This window comes from Cynoglossus semilaevis, chromosome 13 (genome assembly GCF_000523025.1).
Source record: "Cynoglossus semilaevis isolate Cse_v1.0 chromosome 13, Cse_v1.0, whole genome shotgun sequence".
Classification (NCBI taxonomy): domain Eukaryota; kingdom Metazoa; phylum Chordata; class Actinopteri; order Pleuronectiformes; family Cynoglossidae; genus Cynoglossus; species Cynoglossus semilaevis.
In genome coordinates, this window is record NC_024319.1 from 17,008,118 (window position 1) to 17,027,166 (window position 19,049).

A 19,049-nucleotide genomic window follows, 5' to 3' on the forward strand; every position below is an offset into this window, starting at 1 on the left:
CCCAGTGAGGCTGGTCACGGGGGAGGACGCCCATGGTGACCATGGCTGTCAGATGCTGTTGCCATGATGCCGATGAATGATTGGTTTCATGGGTGCGGACATTGCTCTTTGACAGCACACTGCCACACCTGGGAGAAGAAGCACTGGCAGGATGTGAAATGTTACTGAACAAGGTCATTCCAAGGGTTATGGTAAGACCTGTCATTCGTCTCCCCACCCACCATGGAGGAATTTACAGCTGGGCCAAGAGCTACATGTGATGAATATTGGCACAGAATTTAGCCTTTGTTTTGAGAAGTGAGTTTTACCTGGTCCTTGTCTGCCTTTGGTGGTCTTGTAATAAGCCTTAATTTAAAAGCGGAAAAAAAAACTTAATGTGAAACAAAAAAGGACAGCTTTCAATCAATGGTTGCCTCTCCTCTTCCTAGTTGCAGCCTGGTGTCATTTATTATAAATTAATATTTTTATATTGATTAAAAAGAGAAAAAAAATCTTTAAAAGTCTAACATGAAATAAATACTACGTCATATGCAAACTAGCTCCAACTCTGACTCACGTCTGAGAGGACTGCTCACTAATGCTTCCATTGTTGGTGAGGCTTGTTAGCCTGACTGACAAGACCTAATATAGGACACAGAAAAGGCAGATCCATTGCTCTCTTTTCGCCTCTCAGCAGGTTTTTCACAACATGACTTTAGCATGTCTCCTTCCTGACAATTCTCTCCCAGAGCCCTTGACAATTTTAATGATTGATCACTGCCGTCTCCACCGTGCTTTGGAGAAGGAGAGCAGATCACGTTGCAAAAATAAATAAATAAATAAATGGGAAAAAAGACAGTGAGAGGGAAAGGAGAAAGGAGACACAGACCATTCCCACAAGGTCAGAGTGATGTCCACTCTTTTGTTTTCATGGTGAGAATCAGTGGCCTGTGCAACCACCAGGGGCACAGGCAGAAATGGCGGTGTGGCAGGAACAGATGTTCTCACACAATGAACATGCACTCGTTGGGTTGTTTATTCACCAGAAGTCAAAGGGACTGACCTCTGTTTTTGAGAAGCAAAAAAAAAAGAAGAAAAAAATCCAGGGAAAAATCAATGAGCTTCCACCTGTAGGGCTGTTTCATGCAGAAAAGGACAACTATGTTCTATATAGTATCATTTACAGTACATTTACCTACAATATATATAGATATCACATAAAGGCATCAACTGTACGGACACCAAAGTGTATTAAAAAAACAGGGAACCAAGTTGCTTGTCTCTGTAGTTGTCAAAGTGAAAAATACAAAAATGAAAAAACAAAACAAAACAAACAAAAAAAAAAAAACCCAATAAATTCTGTGTTAGTTTTTATTCAGCAAAAGGACATAAAATTTTACTGACAAACTTTATTCTTCTGGCTAAAAACACACACATTTTATCATTATATTTATGGAACAGAATGATTACAAGTGAGGACAGAAAGCCAGAAAGACTTACACAGACTTATACAGATTTCACTGTAGGAGGTTCCCCTGTTAGCAGGTGCAACAGGTTTGGGTATTAGTATTGTAAAAGGAGCGTCAACCAAAGGCCTGGTCTTTGAATAGGTTGAAGCTTCTGACCTTGGGGTAAATAGTTATTTGTTCCATAATAATTTAAAATTTGTTAAACAAAAAGAAATAATTTTCCTTGTAAAAAAAAAGGTCAAAGAACAATTTGTATGTTGTCATTTTAGTTAATTATAATGTTTAAAAAATACACCACATTTTACAATGTTATGTTTTGTTTTTGACAAACATCCATGTTGACATTTCTACTTTACACCTTAAGCATCACATACATTTTCCTGAGTACAGTTCCAAAGTACATACATACTGTGTACTGCACATACTATGTTTAGCATATACGTACACTCTGCCTGCGTGATCTGAATAGAATATTTGAGGTCAATTATTTACCTGCTCGCTCAGAAAGTGCCAGCAGTACGAATTGCGAAGTAAGGTGGAGGGGAAAATAATTTTCCCCTCAACACAGCTTTTTAGAAGACTGACAACAGTGGAAACAGCTTCTCAACTGGAGCATGCAGGTTTCCAGCAATTGCATTTCATGGCAATTAGCTGGGAGTGAATAAACATAATTCACTCTGTGCATCACACTGCAAATGTTGTCTGCACAATAGCCCTTGTGAAAAAGAGTACAACTTTCAGTAAAGGTAGTGCCTAATTTTTAAAGAATTTACCTCTAACTTATATTTTTATATATCATTTTGTAGCACTGATCCGGTTCAATCTTTTGGAAGTTATTGTTTTTGGCCGCCTAGATGATTAATTAAAATTAACTTAGAAATACACACACTCAAATATGTGTTCTGCTTCAGAGCCCTGTTCTGAAGCTAGTAGTCATGTGAGTGAAACATCCATTTCTTTGACGCAGTTCAGACCAGTAACACACTCCGGAACAGGAACAACCCCATTTCATCTGCACAGTCAGCTTGTTGGCATTTCTGGGATTATTGGCCCATAAATGGCCAAAACCATTCATAACTCATTGACTCCCTCTGCTGGTGACAGTAAAGGTATTTTACAGCTTGCTTCACACTCCGTTGGAAAAATCAATAGGATTCTTTGCAAGGCACTTAGTCGTGAGTGCAAACTAACATATCGCACATTATGATGTTTTTTATGTCTGATACTTCTAAAGTGCTTTTCCTGTGTCTACGACACATTATATGTATTTTTTTTTAAAATATAACTATAAAATAACCAAATTTAGTAAAATTGAGAGAATCAACGAAACCAAAACTTACCAAAAATAAAGGTGTAATCAGGATTTTTTTTTTGCATAAAAGTATCACTGATTTTAACGACAGAGGCTTTTAGATTTTAATCAGAGATATGATATACGGAAGACTTAAATAGGGAGCATTAACATTTTTTCTTAACCAGAAAATAGTTATAAAAAACATTTGTGTGTCCTTATGAATGAAATTAGCGTGCTGCAACTGCATCGTTGATCATACAAATGAAATCCACAAATATAAACTATATTATGTATTATTTACATTATTTTATTAAGTATAAGCCTTTTTATTTATTTTTAAGTTAACCACGAGCTGCATCCTAGTAGCTGTGTGTGTGTTTTGTTTTCCTGTGGACATTCAATGAACCAAACGGTAGATGTCTCCCTACTCCGTGCAGCTCTGACTCTTTACGGGAGAGCTGCTGGTGTCTGTAGATGACCGAGTCGCCATTTTGAAAAGCAAATTGTTCACAGCACACCCGCCCTCAGAACTGGAACTATGCCGCGGGGCCGGCCTCGCAAACTGAGAGTTAAAAGCAACGACGGATCAGGTAACAAGTTTCAAAATGCAAAGAATAAAAAATATAGAATGTAGGATATCCATATGTCCGGCCATTAATTTGACAAACGCATCTGTAGCGAATATATTAACACTTGAATGCAGTGTATATAGTCCCCGGATATAGTATTGACGGTGGGCTTTGCTTTGTACGGCGAAGGAGTGATTGAGGCGGAATGATATTAATAACATTTCGGTGCCTCTTCTTATTGGCTTCCAGTCTAAATTGGTGTCCACGACGAAAACAACAGCGATGTCATTTAACGATACTGGACGCGTGATGTTTTAGACTAAGGTGTATTTAATAAAGCAACTCTACCTTAGCATTGTCGCTGCTAACTAGCTTGCTTTGCTACCATTAGCCCCAGAGCTAAGTCGTTTGAATGTTGGCGTCTGGTACTTTTGTTGTCTGTTCACACTGTAGGGAGTTCGTAGCGTATGTCCAGCTGCCAAAGCAGCAGTTGTGTTTGTGTGATGCGTGTAGGTGTACGTTGTCGGAACAAGTTTCCACTTGAGAGTTGCTAATATCTTTCCGTTTAGATCTGTCTACAAAATCGAACTCTTCTAGCAAATCGGGGGTAAAGATACAGGTTAAACGGACGTTAACATCAGTGACAGAGGGATGTGAAATGTAATTAAACCAGCACCACCAGTAACAAAATTAAACGCTCTGAGTTATTATTATTTTTTATTTTGTCTGAAAAAAACAAACAAACCAAAAACGCCAAAACAACCCAAATTGCACGGAGGCAGTAACTGTGACAGTGGCATCGGCCACAAGTACTATGAAAGATCCATGAATAGTCGTGAGTTCTTTTTTTGTCATAAAATAAATCTTGTTTGTTTTTGTTGTTTTTTCATTTACTGGGTATCTTATAGTAAGTTACATGGCGTGCATAAATAAAGGAAATTGTATATATATATTTGGAAAATGTATATAAAGCACTGCAGAGACTATGGATATGAAAGATTAAAGAAAATTCTCTTAGTGTCATTACTATAAATGAAGATTTGTTTTTTTAAACCATTAATAAACACTTCAAGTGTTTCAGTTTGTTAACTGGTATTCTTTTGAATAAGTTTTAACAGCAATTATTTTCTGTCTTTTGAATTGTTTTATACAATTCTGCTTTTATTTTGTACCAGCATTAATATTTTTTTAATAGCATAACATCTTTGTATTTTAGCTACTATTTTGCTCTTAGCAATAGCAAATGTTTTGCTATTTATTTTTGTTAACTTCTTTCATTTTTACTTATGTTGTACTTTTTGACTACCCTTTTGCTGCTCCTATTCTGATTTAGTAAACAAACTATCATGGATAAACATACATTCTCTCTAAACAGATACTATGGGAGTGAAGCTTGTTATTTTCATAGTTTTTTATGCAGCAGTAACATTTTCTGGCTGGGTCCTCAAAAAAATAAATGTTTGAATTTAGAGAGCAATTTTTCCAAGAGAGCAAATCTTTCCACAGCAATCATAAATCCTAACCCTGCAAGGTCCCATTGTGTCTTTAGTATACGGTCACATATATCTTATACAATGACTGACAAGCACTGCCAAGCCGAACTTTAGCCGATAGCTTCTGGTTTTAGAGAATATTATTTCAACAAATGGTGTTTTTTAAAAATATATTCTCGATACCTACCTCCTGTTGTCTAAAGAAAAAATTTTGAATTAAAATATTTTATTGTTTCCTTTTTGTACATTTTATCAGAGGCTGATCCTAGTGATGCAAAAGTGGAAAGTTTCAGTGATGGAGAACTCAAGGAAAAGAAGTGCACGATATGCGGTCAGATCCTCAGCACGGAGAGCCAGCTGCAGAAGCATCTTCGCGAGCATGAGGTCAATGACAAGGCAAGTGCTGGCATTGCTTTGCCTCATTTGTCTTATAACAGGAAAGTGAACAATGGCATATTTAACCTTAAGACGAAGGTGATTACAGAATATACAGTCCCTTTTACTTATTAATTTTGACTTGGGTTCTTGAGTTCTTTTGATCAACATTAAATGAAACTCACTGCTGTATTGAAGAAAACTGTGAGAAGTAGTCTTTTTTTTACGTTTGGAAAATAAAAAAATAGAAACCACATGTTTAATTTGTTGTTTTTGTTTGGTAGTCTCAGACTATTAACTTGGTGTCCTGTGTTAAATGGTAGCTGCCCTAACACTTTCAGCCAACATAGTAAATGATCTACTCTCTGTTTTGAGACCTCCTTATCTTAGTGCACATGAGTTTTGCATAACCATACAGTCCTGTGTAAACAGCCACACCTATAGTTGAATTTCACTGCACTAGATTATACACCACCAGAGAAACTAGAAATCCATTTGAGAAGGTTTGGTAGCAATAATTAAATAATTTGCCCTGTTTTAGTGACTAATTGGGTCATAATCATATGGACAGTTTTGTAAATAAAAGCCTTGTAAGGCAAAATATGCATCAGATGAGTATTACTGCTGTTGTCTGTTACACAACTAAAGTTGTTTCTACAGATCTATTGTTGGAATTTAACTGAAAAGGGAGAAGTATCATATCACCCCCCCACAACCCCAGGTCTTACTGTAGCAGCTAGTAGTCTCCTCAAAAAACACTGTAATTATCACTAAGTGTTGAAACACAGCCAAGTCTCCTGCAGTGGTCTGTCTGTATCTGTCTGTATTTAGTGTCTATTCGTATGCAGTTACTGCTTGAGTCAGCAGAAAATTTAGAGAGTTCTGCAGTCTCTTTTTAATTCTCTGAGCCAATTCCTGATCTACAGTGAATGTTTAGTTAGGTCATTTTGATATATTGTATAAAAGATTGTGTTTCAAGGAAGAAATACTTTTCAGTGAAATATTGTTTAATAAATTTTTATTATGCAGGTCTGGAATATGTGCATTAAACTGCAACAAAATGTTTATGGCACCAATTCTGGTGTAACATTGAGACAGTTCCCCTAACTTTAATAGGTCCGTGACCTTTTTTCTGATTGGTCAGAAATTTTACAATTACTACTTTATCACGGGTTTTTGTCCTTATTAGATTGGTTTGGGAATATTTATTCAGTATTTTTTGTTCCTTCTTGTTATAGGTCTGTTAAAAAGCTGCAATGATAAGTCGACCAATCAATGACTAAATAATTGTATTTAGATAAAACTGTAAACAATTTTATCTTGTCATTTCACAGTGTTTTGGACATTGGTTAACTTTTCTACACTTATGGACATTGTGATGAAGTCACTAATGTTACGTACATTTATCTTATTAATCAAATGGTCCTTTTCTGTTCGCAGAAAGACAAAACTCTGAGTTAAAACCAGGTTACGAGCATTGTTTTGCTCAGCATTGTGAAAACTAAATTCCCAAATAAGTTTATGCTTTAAAAACCTGAACAATATCCGTCTGTCAGGTCTACAATGAACGATACAATTGCTGTTTTCTTCTGACTTAGTATGTCCTTCAAGCATTTCAAGTTGCAAACTGTTTGAAAAAGCAGTATGAATTGCTTCTAGTTGTTGAAACTACACAATTTCCTGTTATCTCCACCAAGATTTAAAGCAGCAGCTATAGCTGCACCTCAGAACTACATGCTAAATCTTTCAAACATCTGTTATTTACCACCCTCTGAAGTTGTTTCACTCTATTTTCTCTCTGTTTGCAGCCTCACCGATGTGACCAGTGCCCGCAGACATTCAATGTGGAGTTCAACCTCACTCTCCACAAGTCCACACACACCACCTCGGACTTCACCTGTCCAACATGCAATAAAAAGTTCTCACGCATCGCCAGTCTCAAATCTCACATCATGCTGCACGAGAGGGAAGAGGTCAGTCCCCTCACTAGTTGGCCATCAAGCTGTCACGATTTTATTTTCTCTTTGTTCACCTCAGACCTTTTTGTGTGTTTTTGCCTCTTCTTCTTTACTGTGTAACGACCCCTGCAGAACCTGATCTGTGTAGAGTGTGGAGATGAGTTTATTCTCCAGAGCCAGCTCTCTCTGCACCTGGATGAGCACCGTAAAGAGCTGTCAGGCGTCAAGGTCTACACCTGCAAGACCTGCGACAAGGAGTTCAAGACGTTTGCGCACCTCAAGGAGCACACCAAGACTCACGTCAAGATGAGGTCAGACAGGGCTTCACGCGGGGGATTTATTACATTTGACTCAGTCGGGTGGAAAAAATGATCAGCGTTAAGGGGGAAACACGAATCTGGCAAGCCGTGAAAAAAGGGAATTAGAAGGATCATGGTCTGAATAAAAAGTCAAAAGTCAACCACTCTGATGCCAAATGTCTTCTGTCAGTAGCTGCCTGTTAAAGCACTGCTTCTTATTATATAAATATACAATTTAACATTTAAAAGAATAATGCTATGATAATAATTTTTGTCAAATACTTGATGATGCTGGACTTGTTTTTAAACACTATACTGTTTAATTCTAAATAACCAATCACATTTAGTGAATTCATTCATAAATTGTAAGCAATAAAGTTTCATAATGTTCCTAGGATGTGTGTTTAAAGGTTAAAGCTGACTGCTCATTGATGTAATATAAAAGCTTAGATCAATATTTGTTTGGGGAAAACAGTGAAACAAAAATAGCAAAACAACAGAATAATAACAACTGTTTACTGGTAATTTTCAGCTGTAATTCTATGATTTTTGGCCATTAGATTGTATGTTGTTAACTGTATGTTATTTATTAGTGTTGGTCAGATAAAAGTTCTGATGATATTGTGAAGCATTAATTACAATTATCATAACTAAAAAAAGACATCTTTTTGTGTTTTGTTTCCTCAGACCGCTCACCTCCAGTTCAAGAAACTACAAGAAAAACATTGATCGCAGCGGTTTCACCAACAGCTGCCATCACTGTGGAAAAGCTTTCAAAAAACCGAGTCAGCTTGTGAGACACATACGAATACACACAGGTGAGAAAGAAATACTGCAATATCTTCATATATATATTTGTGTGTTCGTTCATGTGTATTTTAAACAAGAATAATTAGAACTGACTCTTGTCACATTAGAAAATATATCAGTAACACTTAGGATAAAATATATAAAAATAATAACAACACAAATTAAGATAAATGGAATAAAAACCCGGCATTGTCAATGGGTTGCATGAACAGAAAGTGAGCAGAGCTTTTACACCAATAATGCCTTTTAATGGAAGACATTGCCTCCTACTGGTTGTGATGAAAAACCTTTATGGAGTATAGGGTTGCTGGATAGGCACATCTTTTCTAGTGCCGACAACAGGTATTGGTATTGAAATTAGGATATCCTGAGTTAGGTTAAATCCTACATCTCAACTCAGATCTGTCTCTCTGTCTGACGTTCGCTGCCATGCAAACACATGAACCCATGTGTTTGCATGCTCATTGCTATCACAGTATAACAGGCTGCAGGCTCTGGAGAATTTAAAATATATGCTCATCACTCCTCATATATTATGTATGTAATTGTCAGAGAATGGTGAAACGACAGTCTAAATTCCAAGCTGTTCTCTTATATGTTTTGCTGCTGCAATAACCATTTTAGAATGAGCTGTCTGACTGTAATATTGCAGATTTGGGGATTTGTGTTTAATGCAAGTTTTGTAAAGATCCCTGCAGATGTCTGATCGGTTACCAAACTTAAAGCGGAAGGTGTGGGTGGGCTCACTGGCACTAGGTTATAATGAATGGGAACTCAGCCTGCTGTTCCAAAGCAGAGGGTTAAGAGTACACCGGAATAATTTTATCAGCATGTGGGCTGCAATGGCACAATAATACTTTTTTTTTAAGTTATGAATCTCAGATTTTAATAGTCTGTGAAATGGATTTTGGGCATTGTTGTATAACAGAGGCTTGGTGTTTATCCTCCCATTCAGTTTTAAATCTGAGTTTTTCTCCAATCTTCTGACTCTTGGACATTTCACCACCTCAACCCCAGAGGAGTTGATGTGATTTCTCTCTTTTTGTGAGGGTGCAAACTTCAGATTATCTCTTTGCTGTCACACGGAGATGCTGTGTGGGTAGAATTTCAAGAGGTTGCTTAAATACACTTTGTGTACCTGTTGTAGTTGTTGTCTAGAGGCCTGAGTTCAGCTAGGCTCTGCCCACATGTTGTTTAAACATCACTCACATGTTTGCTTTGCTGCGTGCCTGGATGAAACACTAACAGCAGATAATGTTGATTTTTAGCTGTGCTTTGAATCTGTAACACCCCTTACACACATAGACATACACACCAGCAGACACACATAGAGGAGTCTGTAATAATTGCAGTGAGGGCTGCAGGTTGAACAGCTTGGTCTTCATACTGATTTCATTTTCAACAACAGCAGAAATAATTTTGTTTGATTTTGTCTGTTAGTTTTGTTTTTTTTTGCGTAGCCGTACTGTATATTTTGTTAAACCCCCATAGTGTCTTCCTGAATGCCATGACCTATAGTAGGTCTGGGGTCAAAAGTGACCCTACCCTGTTTTGATAGTCTTTTAAAGTGCATACTGTATATAAATTGACAATTAACAGTCAGAATGACCTTATGCACAAGGGTCAATTCTCAAAGGTTAATCCTCTTCACAGCATTAAACTCACTCTGTGTCGTTTCACTGTAGGGATGGTGTTCTATGGGTTATAACCCACTCCCTTTCTCTGTAAAAATAGGGATCCTTCCTGTACAAAGGCCGTTGTGAGTCGTCAGTGTACACTGTCTTTGTTCACACCGTCCTTATCTGCCTTATGTCTGGGCTCTTCAGCAGAAGTGATTTGTTTTTCTTTGTCTGTAACCTTAGGGTCCATGTCTGTGCAGGGCTCTTAATAATAATGACTGGTTATTTAACATTTAAATTCAACATCACTCACTAATAACTTTCATTCTTTGGTCTTTATATATTTATATATATATATATATGTATGTATATATATATATATGTATGTATATATATATATATGTATGTATATATATATATATGTATATGTATATATATATATATGTATGTATATATATATATATATGTATATATATGTATACATATATACAGTATATATATTAATTGAAATAAATTTAAAAACACTTTTCTCTCCAGATTTCTTAAAAAATTTAGGAAACACATTTCAGTGTAGTTATTGATTCTCTGAGACATTTTGATACAATTTTGATTGTTTCCTTCCTAGAAACCTCAGATTCTTTTTTTCAAGTTCTTGGTTTTGCCATTTTCATTTATTTTTTAACAAAATTCCTACATAGCAACTATATCTAAATTTTCAACTTAATTGAAGAATCATTATTAGGATGTTGAACATTGCTTTGTGCTTTGAATTGAAACAATTTATAAACCTAAAAGGTCTTTTAGCAAAATAATTGTTCTGTATGCAAAGTAAAGTAATCTGGGCCTCCTAAATAGTGAATGTTTGGAAAGGCTTGTTTAAATGCCATGCCATGTTTTAATTTTTCCGTTAATCATTTAAATAATTATTTGCCCTCCACCAATAAACTTCCTCCTCACACCCTAACCTGTTTTCTCAGGTGAACGGCCGTACAAGTGTCTCCACTGCAACAAGGCTTTCAACCAGAAGGTGGTGCTGCAGACTCACATGGTGAGACACACCGGAGCGAAACCTCACCTCTGCATATTCTGCCCAGCATCCTTCTCTCAAAAAGGCAACCTTCACTCCCACGTTCAGAGAGTACACTCGGAGGTGAGAGCACAGTATCATTAAATTCCACTGGTACAAATATTCCCATGTACACCCTGTGTAGAAAGTATCCATGTGTGACGTGAGTCCATCTGTGTGATTGTGTAGTTTGGTCACGGTGGCAGTAACCTCTGCTGCTAACACAGCTGTTTACTGTCAGTGAACAAGAGTCCCACTGCTACCTTTGGGTTTCATTTAATTAAGTTTTTATTTAAAAATGATAAAAAGAATGAACCAAACTAATTAAAATGTAGAGCTACAGGTTAAAAGGACTTTTCATTATACACTGACAATAATATAGTCATTATGGTAATGTTCTTTTGATGTTTGCAACTTTATCAACAGCACATGACAGAACGCCCAAGGAAGTGATTTATTTAAATCTACTTGTATATGGGATTAGTACTGCATTGCCTACTGAGGTGAATACATCTTGGTTTTCTAATTAATGCAATTTTATTTACCTAATGTTTGTCTTAAAATATTTACTTTTATCCTAATTAAAGATGTATTTCATCAGACCAGACAGCAACTTCATATAAAACCACGATCCTACAGCGTTTCTAAGCTCCAGTTGTAAATGTTTTTTGTATGAAGCTGACAGACGTTTCTTACGAGAGCTCAAGTGTAGATGTCGACAGGCTTCATTTCCAGGATACTACAAATTTAACCCTAATCTTGAACCATTCCAGCCACTTTTACCAAGCTAAAGGTGACGACTTACCCAAATATAGCAACATTGCCCCATCAAAGTAAAGGAGAGTGAATGAAAGAAACGCAACATCAAACGCCATGGCAGAGATCACAGACGTCACTGCTTTTTTAGAAATTCAGCAGCTGAAATGAATGCCAGCTGAAAAAGGTGCCCAGAACTTCTTGTGAGACCACAGTGTGGTTTTAGTACTGTACCACTGTAAAGACGACCAGCGTGTAGCATAGGATTGGCCTCCAGGCATTTTTACACTGGGGAAGTCAGTGTAATGAGCTGTTCTTCAGAGACATTAGAAAAGATTAAGTCCTGCCACCCACTGTAATAAAATATTGTACCTTTTATATGTTGAATATCGCATTTTTAATTCGGCTATTTCAGCAGCACTCTGCTATTTCCCATTTTTAATAAAAAAAACTGTTTAATATATTTTAGAAAAAGAGTAAATAAAAATTCCCTTCCTCCTAAACTTTTTCTCTGGACTAAATCACAGTGTTGATGTCGGCCATTTTTTTGCTTGCTAACAGGTCTGTGGTTTTCATGCTAAAAACCTGTTATGGGTCCAGATGATTGAATTAGTTTTGTAAAGCCAAACAGCAGGACAATTTGAATAATGCATCTAATTTACACAAGTGTTCTTCAGCTTTCCACCCGAGATAGAGGTTGTCCTGGTGATTGACTGACTTGATGAATAAATTATGGCCAGGCATTATTCGCAACAGATTTCATGAGCATCTGCATATTGAGGAGCCGAGGGAGCAGAGTCATCATAGTTAAAGCACACGACAACGTGTTTTTTGGTTTAGTGTTCCAGCATGTTGAGACTGTGTCATCGCCTGCATACGAAAATGCAGTTGCAAAAACAGTTAATTAATGCTGCAACTTTGTTTCACCCTTTGTTGGAACTAATTTCTAAAGTATTTGGTTTTTAATCAAGTATGTACAAACCTGTTTTTTTTATATTTTTAGTTAATTAATGTCTATTTATTTTTATACATTTCTGAAATGTTATATTACTCCACAGTTTTCCGCAGCTGTCTAGTGACACACTTTTTTCTACTCTTTGTTTATTGAAATTCAATACAAATTTATCTGTTTGCAGATCAATCCCAGCTCCAGAAAACATATCTCTAGTGTTTTGAATTTGGCTCTACGAACTTATTTTTGATATATTTTGGCTTAAAAATATATGCGTGATGATCATAGATTTTTTTAATTAACTTGTTGAACAGAAATGTGTACCTAGATTTGTCAAAGTTTTGTTGTGTGTCCTTTGTCCTCTTCCAGACCAAAGGAGTGTCTCTGTTCCCGTGCATGGACTGCAGCTGTGTGTTTAAAAAGCTTGGCAGTCTGAATGCCCATATCAGCAAGATGCACATCTCTGTGGTTGAAGTCCCCTCCGGCACTCCAGTAAGAGGACAACATGTATAAATAAAAAAACAGGAGAAAGTTACCCGTACTTTATTACATCATAAATGACTTTGGAATTTTTCTCTGACTTTGCTCTAACTGTTAAGTAGAAGATATAGAGATGGTGACACCCATTTATCGTTCTGATTAATGTTAGTACTGGAGTCTGTGACTGAATATTTTACTATGGTCTAGGAGAAGGAGTGTTAAGGGATATAAGACAGGTTTTAGTCTATTTTTTCCAATGTTTGTTGTTTATATGATGCTTATTTTTTATAGTTGGAATATATTTTTGACCTTGTTATCTGATCTTTTATTTCAGTAGATTGTCATTATACTTCTGGGGGGTAGCTTTATATGTTTTAATTATTTTTCTTCTGTTAAATGGCACAGAATCTTGAAGGAAGCATTTGTTTGTCATGAGTTATAAACCATGACAATCATCAATAACTACACATTGAATCCAACAAGATTTCAGCCATTGAATCAGAAGATTAAGGAGAAATGTGATTGATTTATTGACTGTTGATGCCAACTTGACTAATTTCAGTATAAAAATCCTGAGATAATTACAAAACACTGTACGGTAGATCAGATTTCAAAAGGTGTAGTAAATGAAATGAAAAATCTTCCACCTGATGAAAGTAATAATGACATTGGTTCAAACATACTGAATTAATGTACTATGTTGAAACTTAAAGGAAATCAAATGAATAAATAGTACTTACATGTTTATTTGAATATTTAAAAATAGGTTTTAAAAGACAAAGCAGAGAAGGCAAAATCAGCACCAAGGTCAGCTCCCCCTCATCATCATGCGCTATTTACAGGCTAGAGTAGAAACAAACAAGTGACCTTTGTGATTTGAATAACAACTAATAAGAGTAAGAGTCATTCTAAACAGGTGGGGTGCAATCTCAGAGAGACACTGAGAAGTATTTTTCCTATTTTGTGCTTCATGGCCATTTCTCTGTTAATTCATGTTTTCATCTTTTTTTGTTTTCATCCCCCATTCTTGCCCTCTTCTTCTTCAACAGGAGCCAGAGATGGCAGGTCAGGGTTCAGGAGTTTCAGAGGCAAGTGAGGGGGTGACAGATGTCATCCAGCAACTTCTGGAGCTTTCTGAACAGGTCAGTGGAGAGACGGCGCAGTCTCAACCTTCAGAGCCAGCTATTGCCATGGAAACTGCCATCAACCAGGACATTTTGCAGGTGAGTTGAGTTTGCACGTACGTATTAGAGTCTGAGAACAAAACCCAGCAGCACTGAAATCACTGCAGGCTGACAGAAGAGCACACGTCTCAGATTTAGTCATTACAATTCCAGAATTATTCAGTGTGCAACGTTTAAGTTCCTTTCTCATTTTATGATCATAGCTTCTGCAGTGGGAATATAGTGTAGAACAGAGTGATGTAAGGAGTACTACATAAATATCCTCAAATGTGTGTATTTTTGCAACCGCATTATATATATAGTCTCTCACATTACTACTTTCAGTTAGTAATTGAATGTCAGGATTTTTTATAAAGATGGATCGACCTACGCAAAAGAAATTATATTCTAGTAATAATATTAATATAAAATATAGCCTGGAAGGCCTCATTTCTTTAGTACGAAAAATTACCTCTTTCCTGCTGTTCAGACAGTGGGAATATTTTTGGTATTTATTCATAGTATTGTATTTATATAAATTATATATATTTTTCAGTGATGTTCAGTTTGGTTCTTTTGTTTGTCATGCATAGAAATCTCCAGACACACCATATTGTTTTTATTAATAATTAATTAATTAATAACAATATATTATGTGATCAAAAGATAATCATAATCAAAATACATGTATCAGAATCATGTTGACTTATTTGATGTTTATTTTATCCTTGTTGTTTACCTCCCTCGATTATCTTCTGTCTATGCAGCAAGCACTTGAAAACAGTGGGCTTAGTGTGGTCCAGCCGCAGGGTGATACCAGTTCTAGAGACACACAAAACCCAGCCACAGAGGGTGCTGCTGCAGAAAGCAAGAAACTTCATCTCTTAGACAAACCAGTCAGGGAGAGGAAAAGGAGCATTTTCAAGAAACCTGTTCAAATGCCAGGTAAAGAGAACATTTCCATGATGCCGTATGATGTAGTCATTAAAGTGCAGTAGGTGATCTTTGAATTCTTTGGAGACATGCTCAGAGTTTGAGATTTTTTCTTTTCATTTTTTACGTCAGACATCTGCAAACTGACTTTTTTCTGATCTATGTAGAATATTCCTTTTCACAGACAGACATCAACAGCCTTGGGCTACAGCACCAATTCATTCTTCATATATTTTCGCAGGCTCTATTAGAGAAGAGAATGGGGTTCGTCTGCATGGCTGCCCCTACTGCGCCAAAGAGTTCAAGAAACCCAGCGACCTTGTCCGACACATCCGCATCCACACCCACGAGAAGCCTTTCAAGTGCAAACAGTGCTTTAGGGCTTTTGCTGTTAAAAGCACCCTGACAGCACATATGAAAACGCATTCTGGTGTCAAGGCCTTCGAGTGTCAGCGCTGTCTCAAGTGCTTCTCCACTTCTGGCAGCATGAAGGTGCACATGCGATTGCATACAGGTGAGTTGATGGAGCTGTTGCATTCAAGCAGAAGTAAAATTAACATAGAGACTTTTTATTGCAGATGTTTGGTATTCACATCACGTTTTTTGATTACTAGAGTGAGACATAATTTAAATTTACCATAATTATACAAAGGTTTAAGAAGATGGACATTTGTGATTATAATTTTGCTTCCTCAGCTTTCAAAAAGCTTCCCAACATCCTAAATATGAAAGGTCATGTGAAAGGTGTATTTGAGTTTGTAATAGCCATTAAATAGAAATGAACTGTGTTGACTCTGAGATTTTGATGGCATGAAAAGTTTCATAATAGTTTCATGAATGTGAGTCGGTAGGAAAAAAACAACTTTATTTAACACCAATAGGCATTTGAGCAGCACTGTCAAATGATTATTTTATATTCTGATTAATCAGGTAGTAGCTGTGGATAACTCACAACTAATCATGAATAATGCAACATCTTTACTGTATAAAGAGGGAGTTTTTAATATGGGGAATTATAAATAAATCTAAGAAACTAAAACAGTTCTGAATACCTTATCCTCAACAGTATAAGGGTACTGTTTCTGTAAATCCAGTCAATGATTGTATCAGCCAACATAACCACGGTAGACTTACTGCCCTACACTCGATAAAGCTCTGGTGCCACACAGTTTAATCTCATTATTTTCAGAAGTTATTTTTGTGATCTACATGACATGCTGTGTTTTCTCCAGGTGACCGTCCTTTCTCCTGCCCTCACTGTGACAAGATCTTCCGCACGTCGGGCCACAGGAAGACGCACATCGCTTCACACTTCAAAAACCTGCAGCAGAAAAAGCACAGGTTCCCGCGGAAAACCAACAAAGCCAAAGTGTCAAAGAATAACATCCCTCTGTCTGACATCCCCTTGCAGGAACCCATTCTCATCACTGACTTTGGTAAGAGCCTAACTTCCTGAATCTTCACAGTGATCCGCCTGTTCTCTGATGTCAGACAATTTAATGTGTGTTGCTTGTTTGCGTCTTCCCACCAGGGCTCAGTGCATCCCAGAATTCTCGCCTGACCTTCCAGCAGTACCTGGAGGTGACGGACAGTGACAGGCCATATAAATGCCAATTCTGCAGTAAGACCTATAAGAAATCAAGCCATCTGAAGCAGCACGTCAGGTGAGTTATTGCATGGTGACACTGGATGTTACCATGTTAAACATGGATGTTACATGTTTAAAAAAATGTTTTTTGGGCTTTACTGTCTTAATACCATGTGTTCATTACCATCATTATGAATATATATTGCAAAGATAGAGCATTCAAATGAGAAAATATATGTTGTCTCATACCTCTGCTCTCAACCATGTATCTTGAACTAAATTGTATATATTTTTTATTCTGATTCTGAGATGTTAATCTGTGTAAAGTGCTTTAAATTGACCTAACTTCTTCCCTTTGCCTCACTGTGAGCAGTGGCTGATATCAGTGGTACATACTATCTTAAAGATGATCAATATCTGCCACTAGTGACAGTTCCTTCGAATCGGTGGTTCTGGAATAAAAAAAGGAACTGTTTTTATCTTTGTTTATGTTTGTTTTGTTTTGGCTCAGTGAAGACAGCTCATGCCAGACCAGGCTTGCAGCTCTGATGTTGCTTAAAGTTCTTCTTCAAACCATTCTCTCTTTATCGCCTCATCTTCAGGTCTCACACGGGAGAACGGCCCTACAAGTGTGTACAGTGCGGTCGAGGTTTTGCGTCTTCTGGAGTCCTCAAAGCTCATATCAGGACACACTCTGGCCTGAAGGCGTACAAGTGCCTGACGTGCGACACAACGTTCACTACCAGCGGAAGCCTGCGGCGTCACATGACTACCCACAGTGACCTACGACCTTACATGTGTCCATATTGCCAGAAGACGTTCAAGTCATCGCCCAACTGTAGAAAGCACATGAAGACACACAGGTTTGGCTGTTGTCTGTGTTTTTACCGTCAGATATCTGATCAGTATTTCCAGAGTAGGTTTTCTGATTTTCTATTCCATCGAAAACAGGTTTGAACTGGCTCAGCAGCTGCAGCCACAGACATCAGAAGACCCTCTTGAATCCAGCACTGTGGCCCATGACATACAGGTAGAAATAGAGAGCAGTGACCTGCAGCAAGCATCTGCCTCCTCAGCAGAGCAGCAGAGTATTCTGGGACTGAGTCAGACAGAGGTAGTGAATGGAGGAATGGAGGCATCATTGGGTGATCAACCTCTGGTGCAGGAGGAAGGTAGGAAGGATTATTGTGTTGGTTATGATAATCACAATCCTGATGTTACTGCATTATTAGAAACAGGTATAAAAATGTTGACCTTTTGAGAATTAGAAAAATCAGCAGAACCTCCCCTCTTTTGTCGACAGAGTCATATGTGACGACCCAGCATTCTTTATCTCAGACCATCAGTCAGTTTGAGACGCCAGCACTTCCTCAAACTTCATTTGATCAGCAAGGGCTGACGCAAGGTATTTATACACACACACACACACACACACACACACACACACACACTGCGCTGACTGTTTCATATTTGACACTGAACCATGGAGATCTGTGGACGTCAGTGAAATTTTTTTACTGAGTTTAAAACTACACAGTCATACAATCTTAGTCACTTGTTTCATACCGATTGACGATTTGAACATCCATCAGAAATTTGTTGAAAGTGACAACACAAAATGTCTATGAATAAACAACACCATTTTATTATTTTTAAATGAATTATCTTTTGCTTTAAATTAACCTGTTAGGAAGTGTGTAAATATGAGCTTCAGGTACAGGGAAAATACAATTTCTCATATTACAGCCATATTCTAAGCTGAAATCAATAAAAACATCACTAATTATTAAATAAAGTCTCTGTCTTGTCACTGCATTAGTGAGATTTAGACAGCAGCTGACTGTGTGATGATACCACTGCACATCTATTGATTGCATTTGTGCAAGTATTTACTTTGTATTTTCCTGTCTCCATGGGGACGGTCTTAACAGTGTGAGCCAGTGCAGCTAACTCCAACCAACTTCCCATCATGCCAACTCTCTTTTGCTGCCTCTGTGGACCTGGTTCCTCTGGGAACAGTGTCCACCAGGCAGCAGAGCAAACATCTGTCAGGCCGAGCTACCATTTAAATTCTCCCTCCAGGCATTTAGGCTGTTTTTGACAAGAGCAGACCAGGGTTTTTATTATTGCAGGGACAAGGCCACAAGGTTTGTGTTTAACTCATCTGTACATTTAAGCAGAAGTCTTCTCCTGAGCATTTAATCACATTTTAATCTATAGTACATTCATTTCAGGTCATTATTGGC

General features: G+C 37.3%; 1 protein-coding gene across 6 annotated transcripts in view; it reads left to right on the forward strand.

Moving 5' to 3' along the window:
- Positions 1-3,007: 3,007 nt before the first annotated feature.
- Positions 3,008-19,049, forward strand: part of znf236 (zinc finger protein 236) — an 82,654-nt gene continuing 66,612 nt past the window's right edge. For 3 of the 6 annotated variants that reach the window (XR_003051457.1, XR_003051458.1, XM_017037740.2), the window contains exons 1-15: positions 3,044-3,332; positions 5,061-5,200; positions 6,988-7,152; positions 7,270-7,448; positions 8,124-8,254; positions 10,843-11,015; positions 13,009-13,131; positions 14,169-14,342; positions 15,050-15,227; positions 15,457-15,729; positions 16,448-16,651; positions 16,747-16,879; positions 17,406-17,666; positions 17,755-17,975; positions 18,107-18,208. Coding sequence is in view for 4 of the 6 variants with exons in the window: in XM_017037740.2 (XP_016893229.1) it covers positions 3,281-3,332; positions 5,061-5,200; positions 6,988-7,152; positions 7,270-7,448; positions 8,124-8,254; positions 10,843-11,015; positions 13,009-13,131; positions 14,169-14,342; positions 15,050-15,227; positions 15,457-15,729; positions 16,448-16,651; positions 16,747-16,879; positions 17,406-17,666; positions 17,755-17,975; positions 18,107-18,208 (2,509 nt within the window). In the remaining 2 variants the exon portion in view is untranslated. Of the gene's footprint in view, positions 3,333-3,355; positions 4,147-5,060; positions 5,201-6,987; positions 7,153-7,269; positions 7,449-8,123; positions 8,255-10,842; positions 11,016-13,008; positions 13,132-14,168; positions 14,343-15,049; positions 15,228-15,456; positions 15,730-16,447; positions 16,652-16,746; positions 16,880-17,405; positions 17,667-17,754; positions 17,976-18,106; positions 18,209-19,049 lie in introns of those variants that run through there. The other 3 variants (XM_025061350.1, XM_008323966.3, XM_008323967.3) reach the window with 3 other exon arrangements.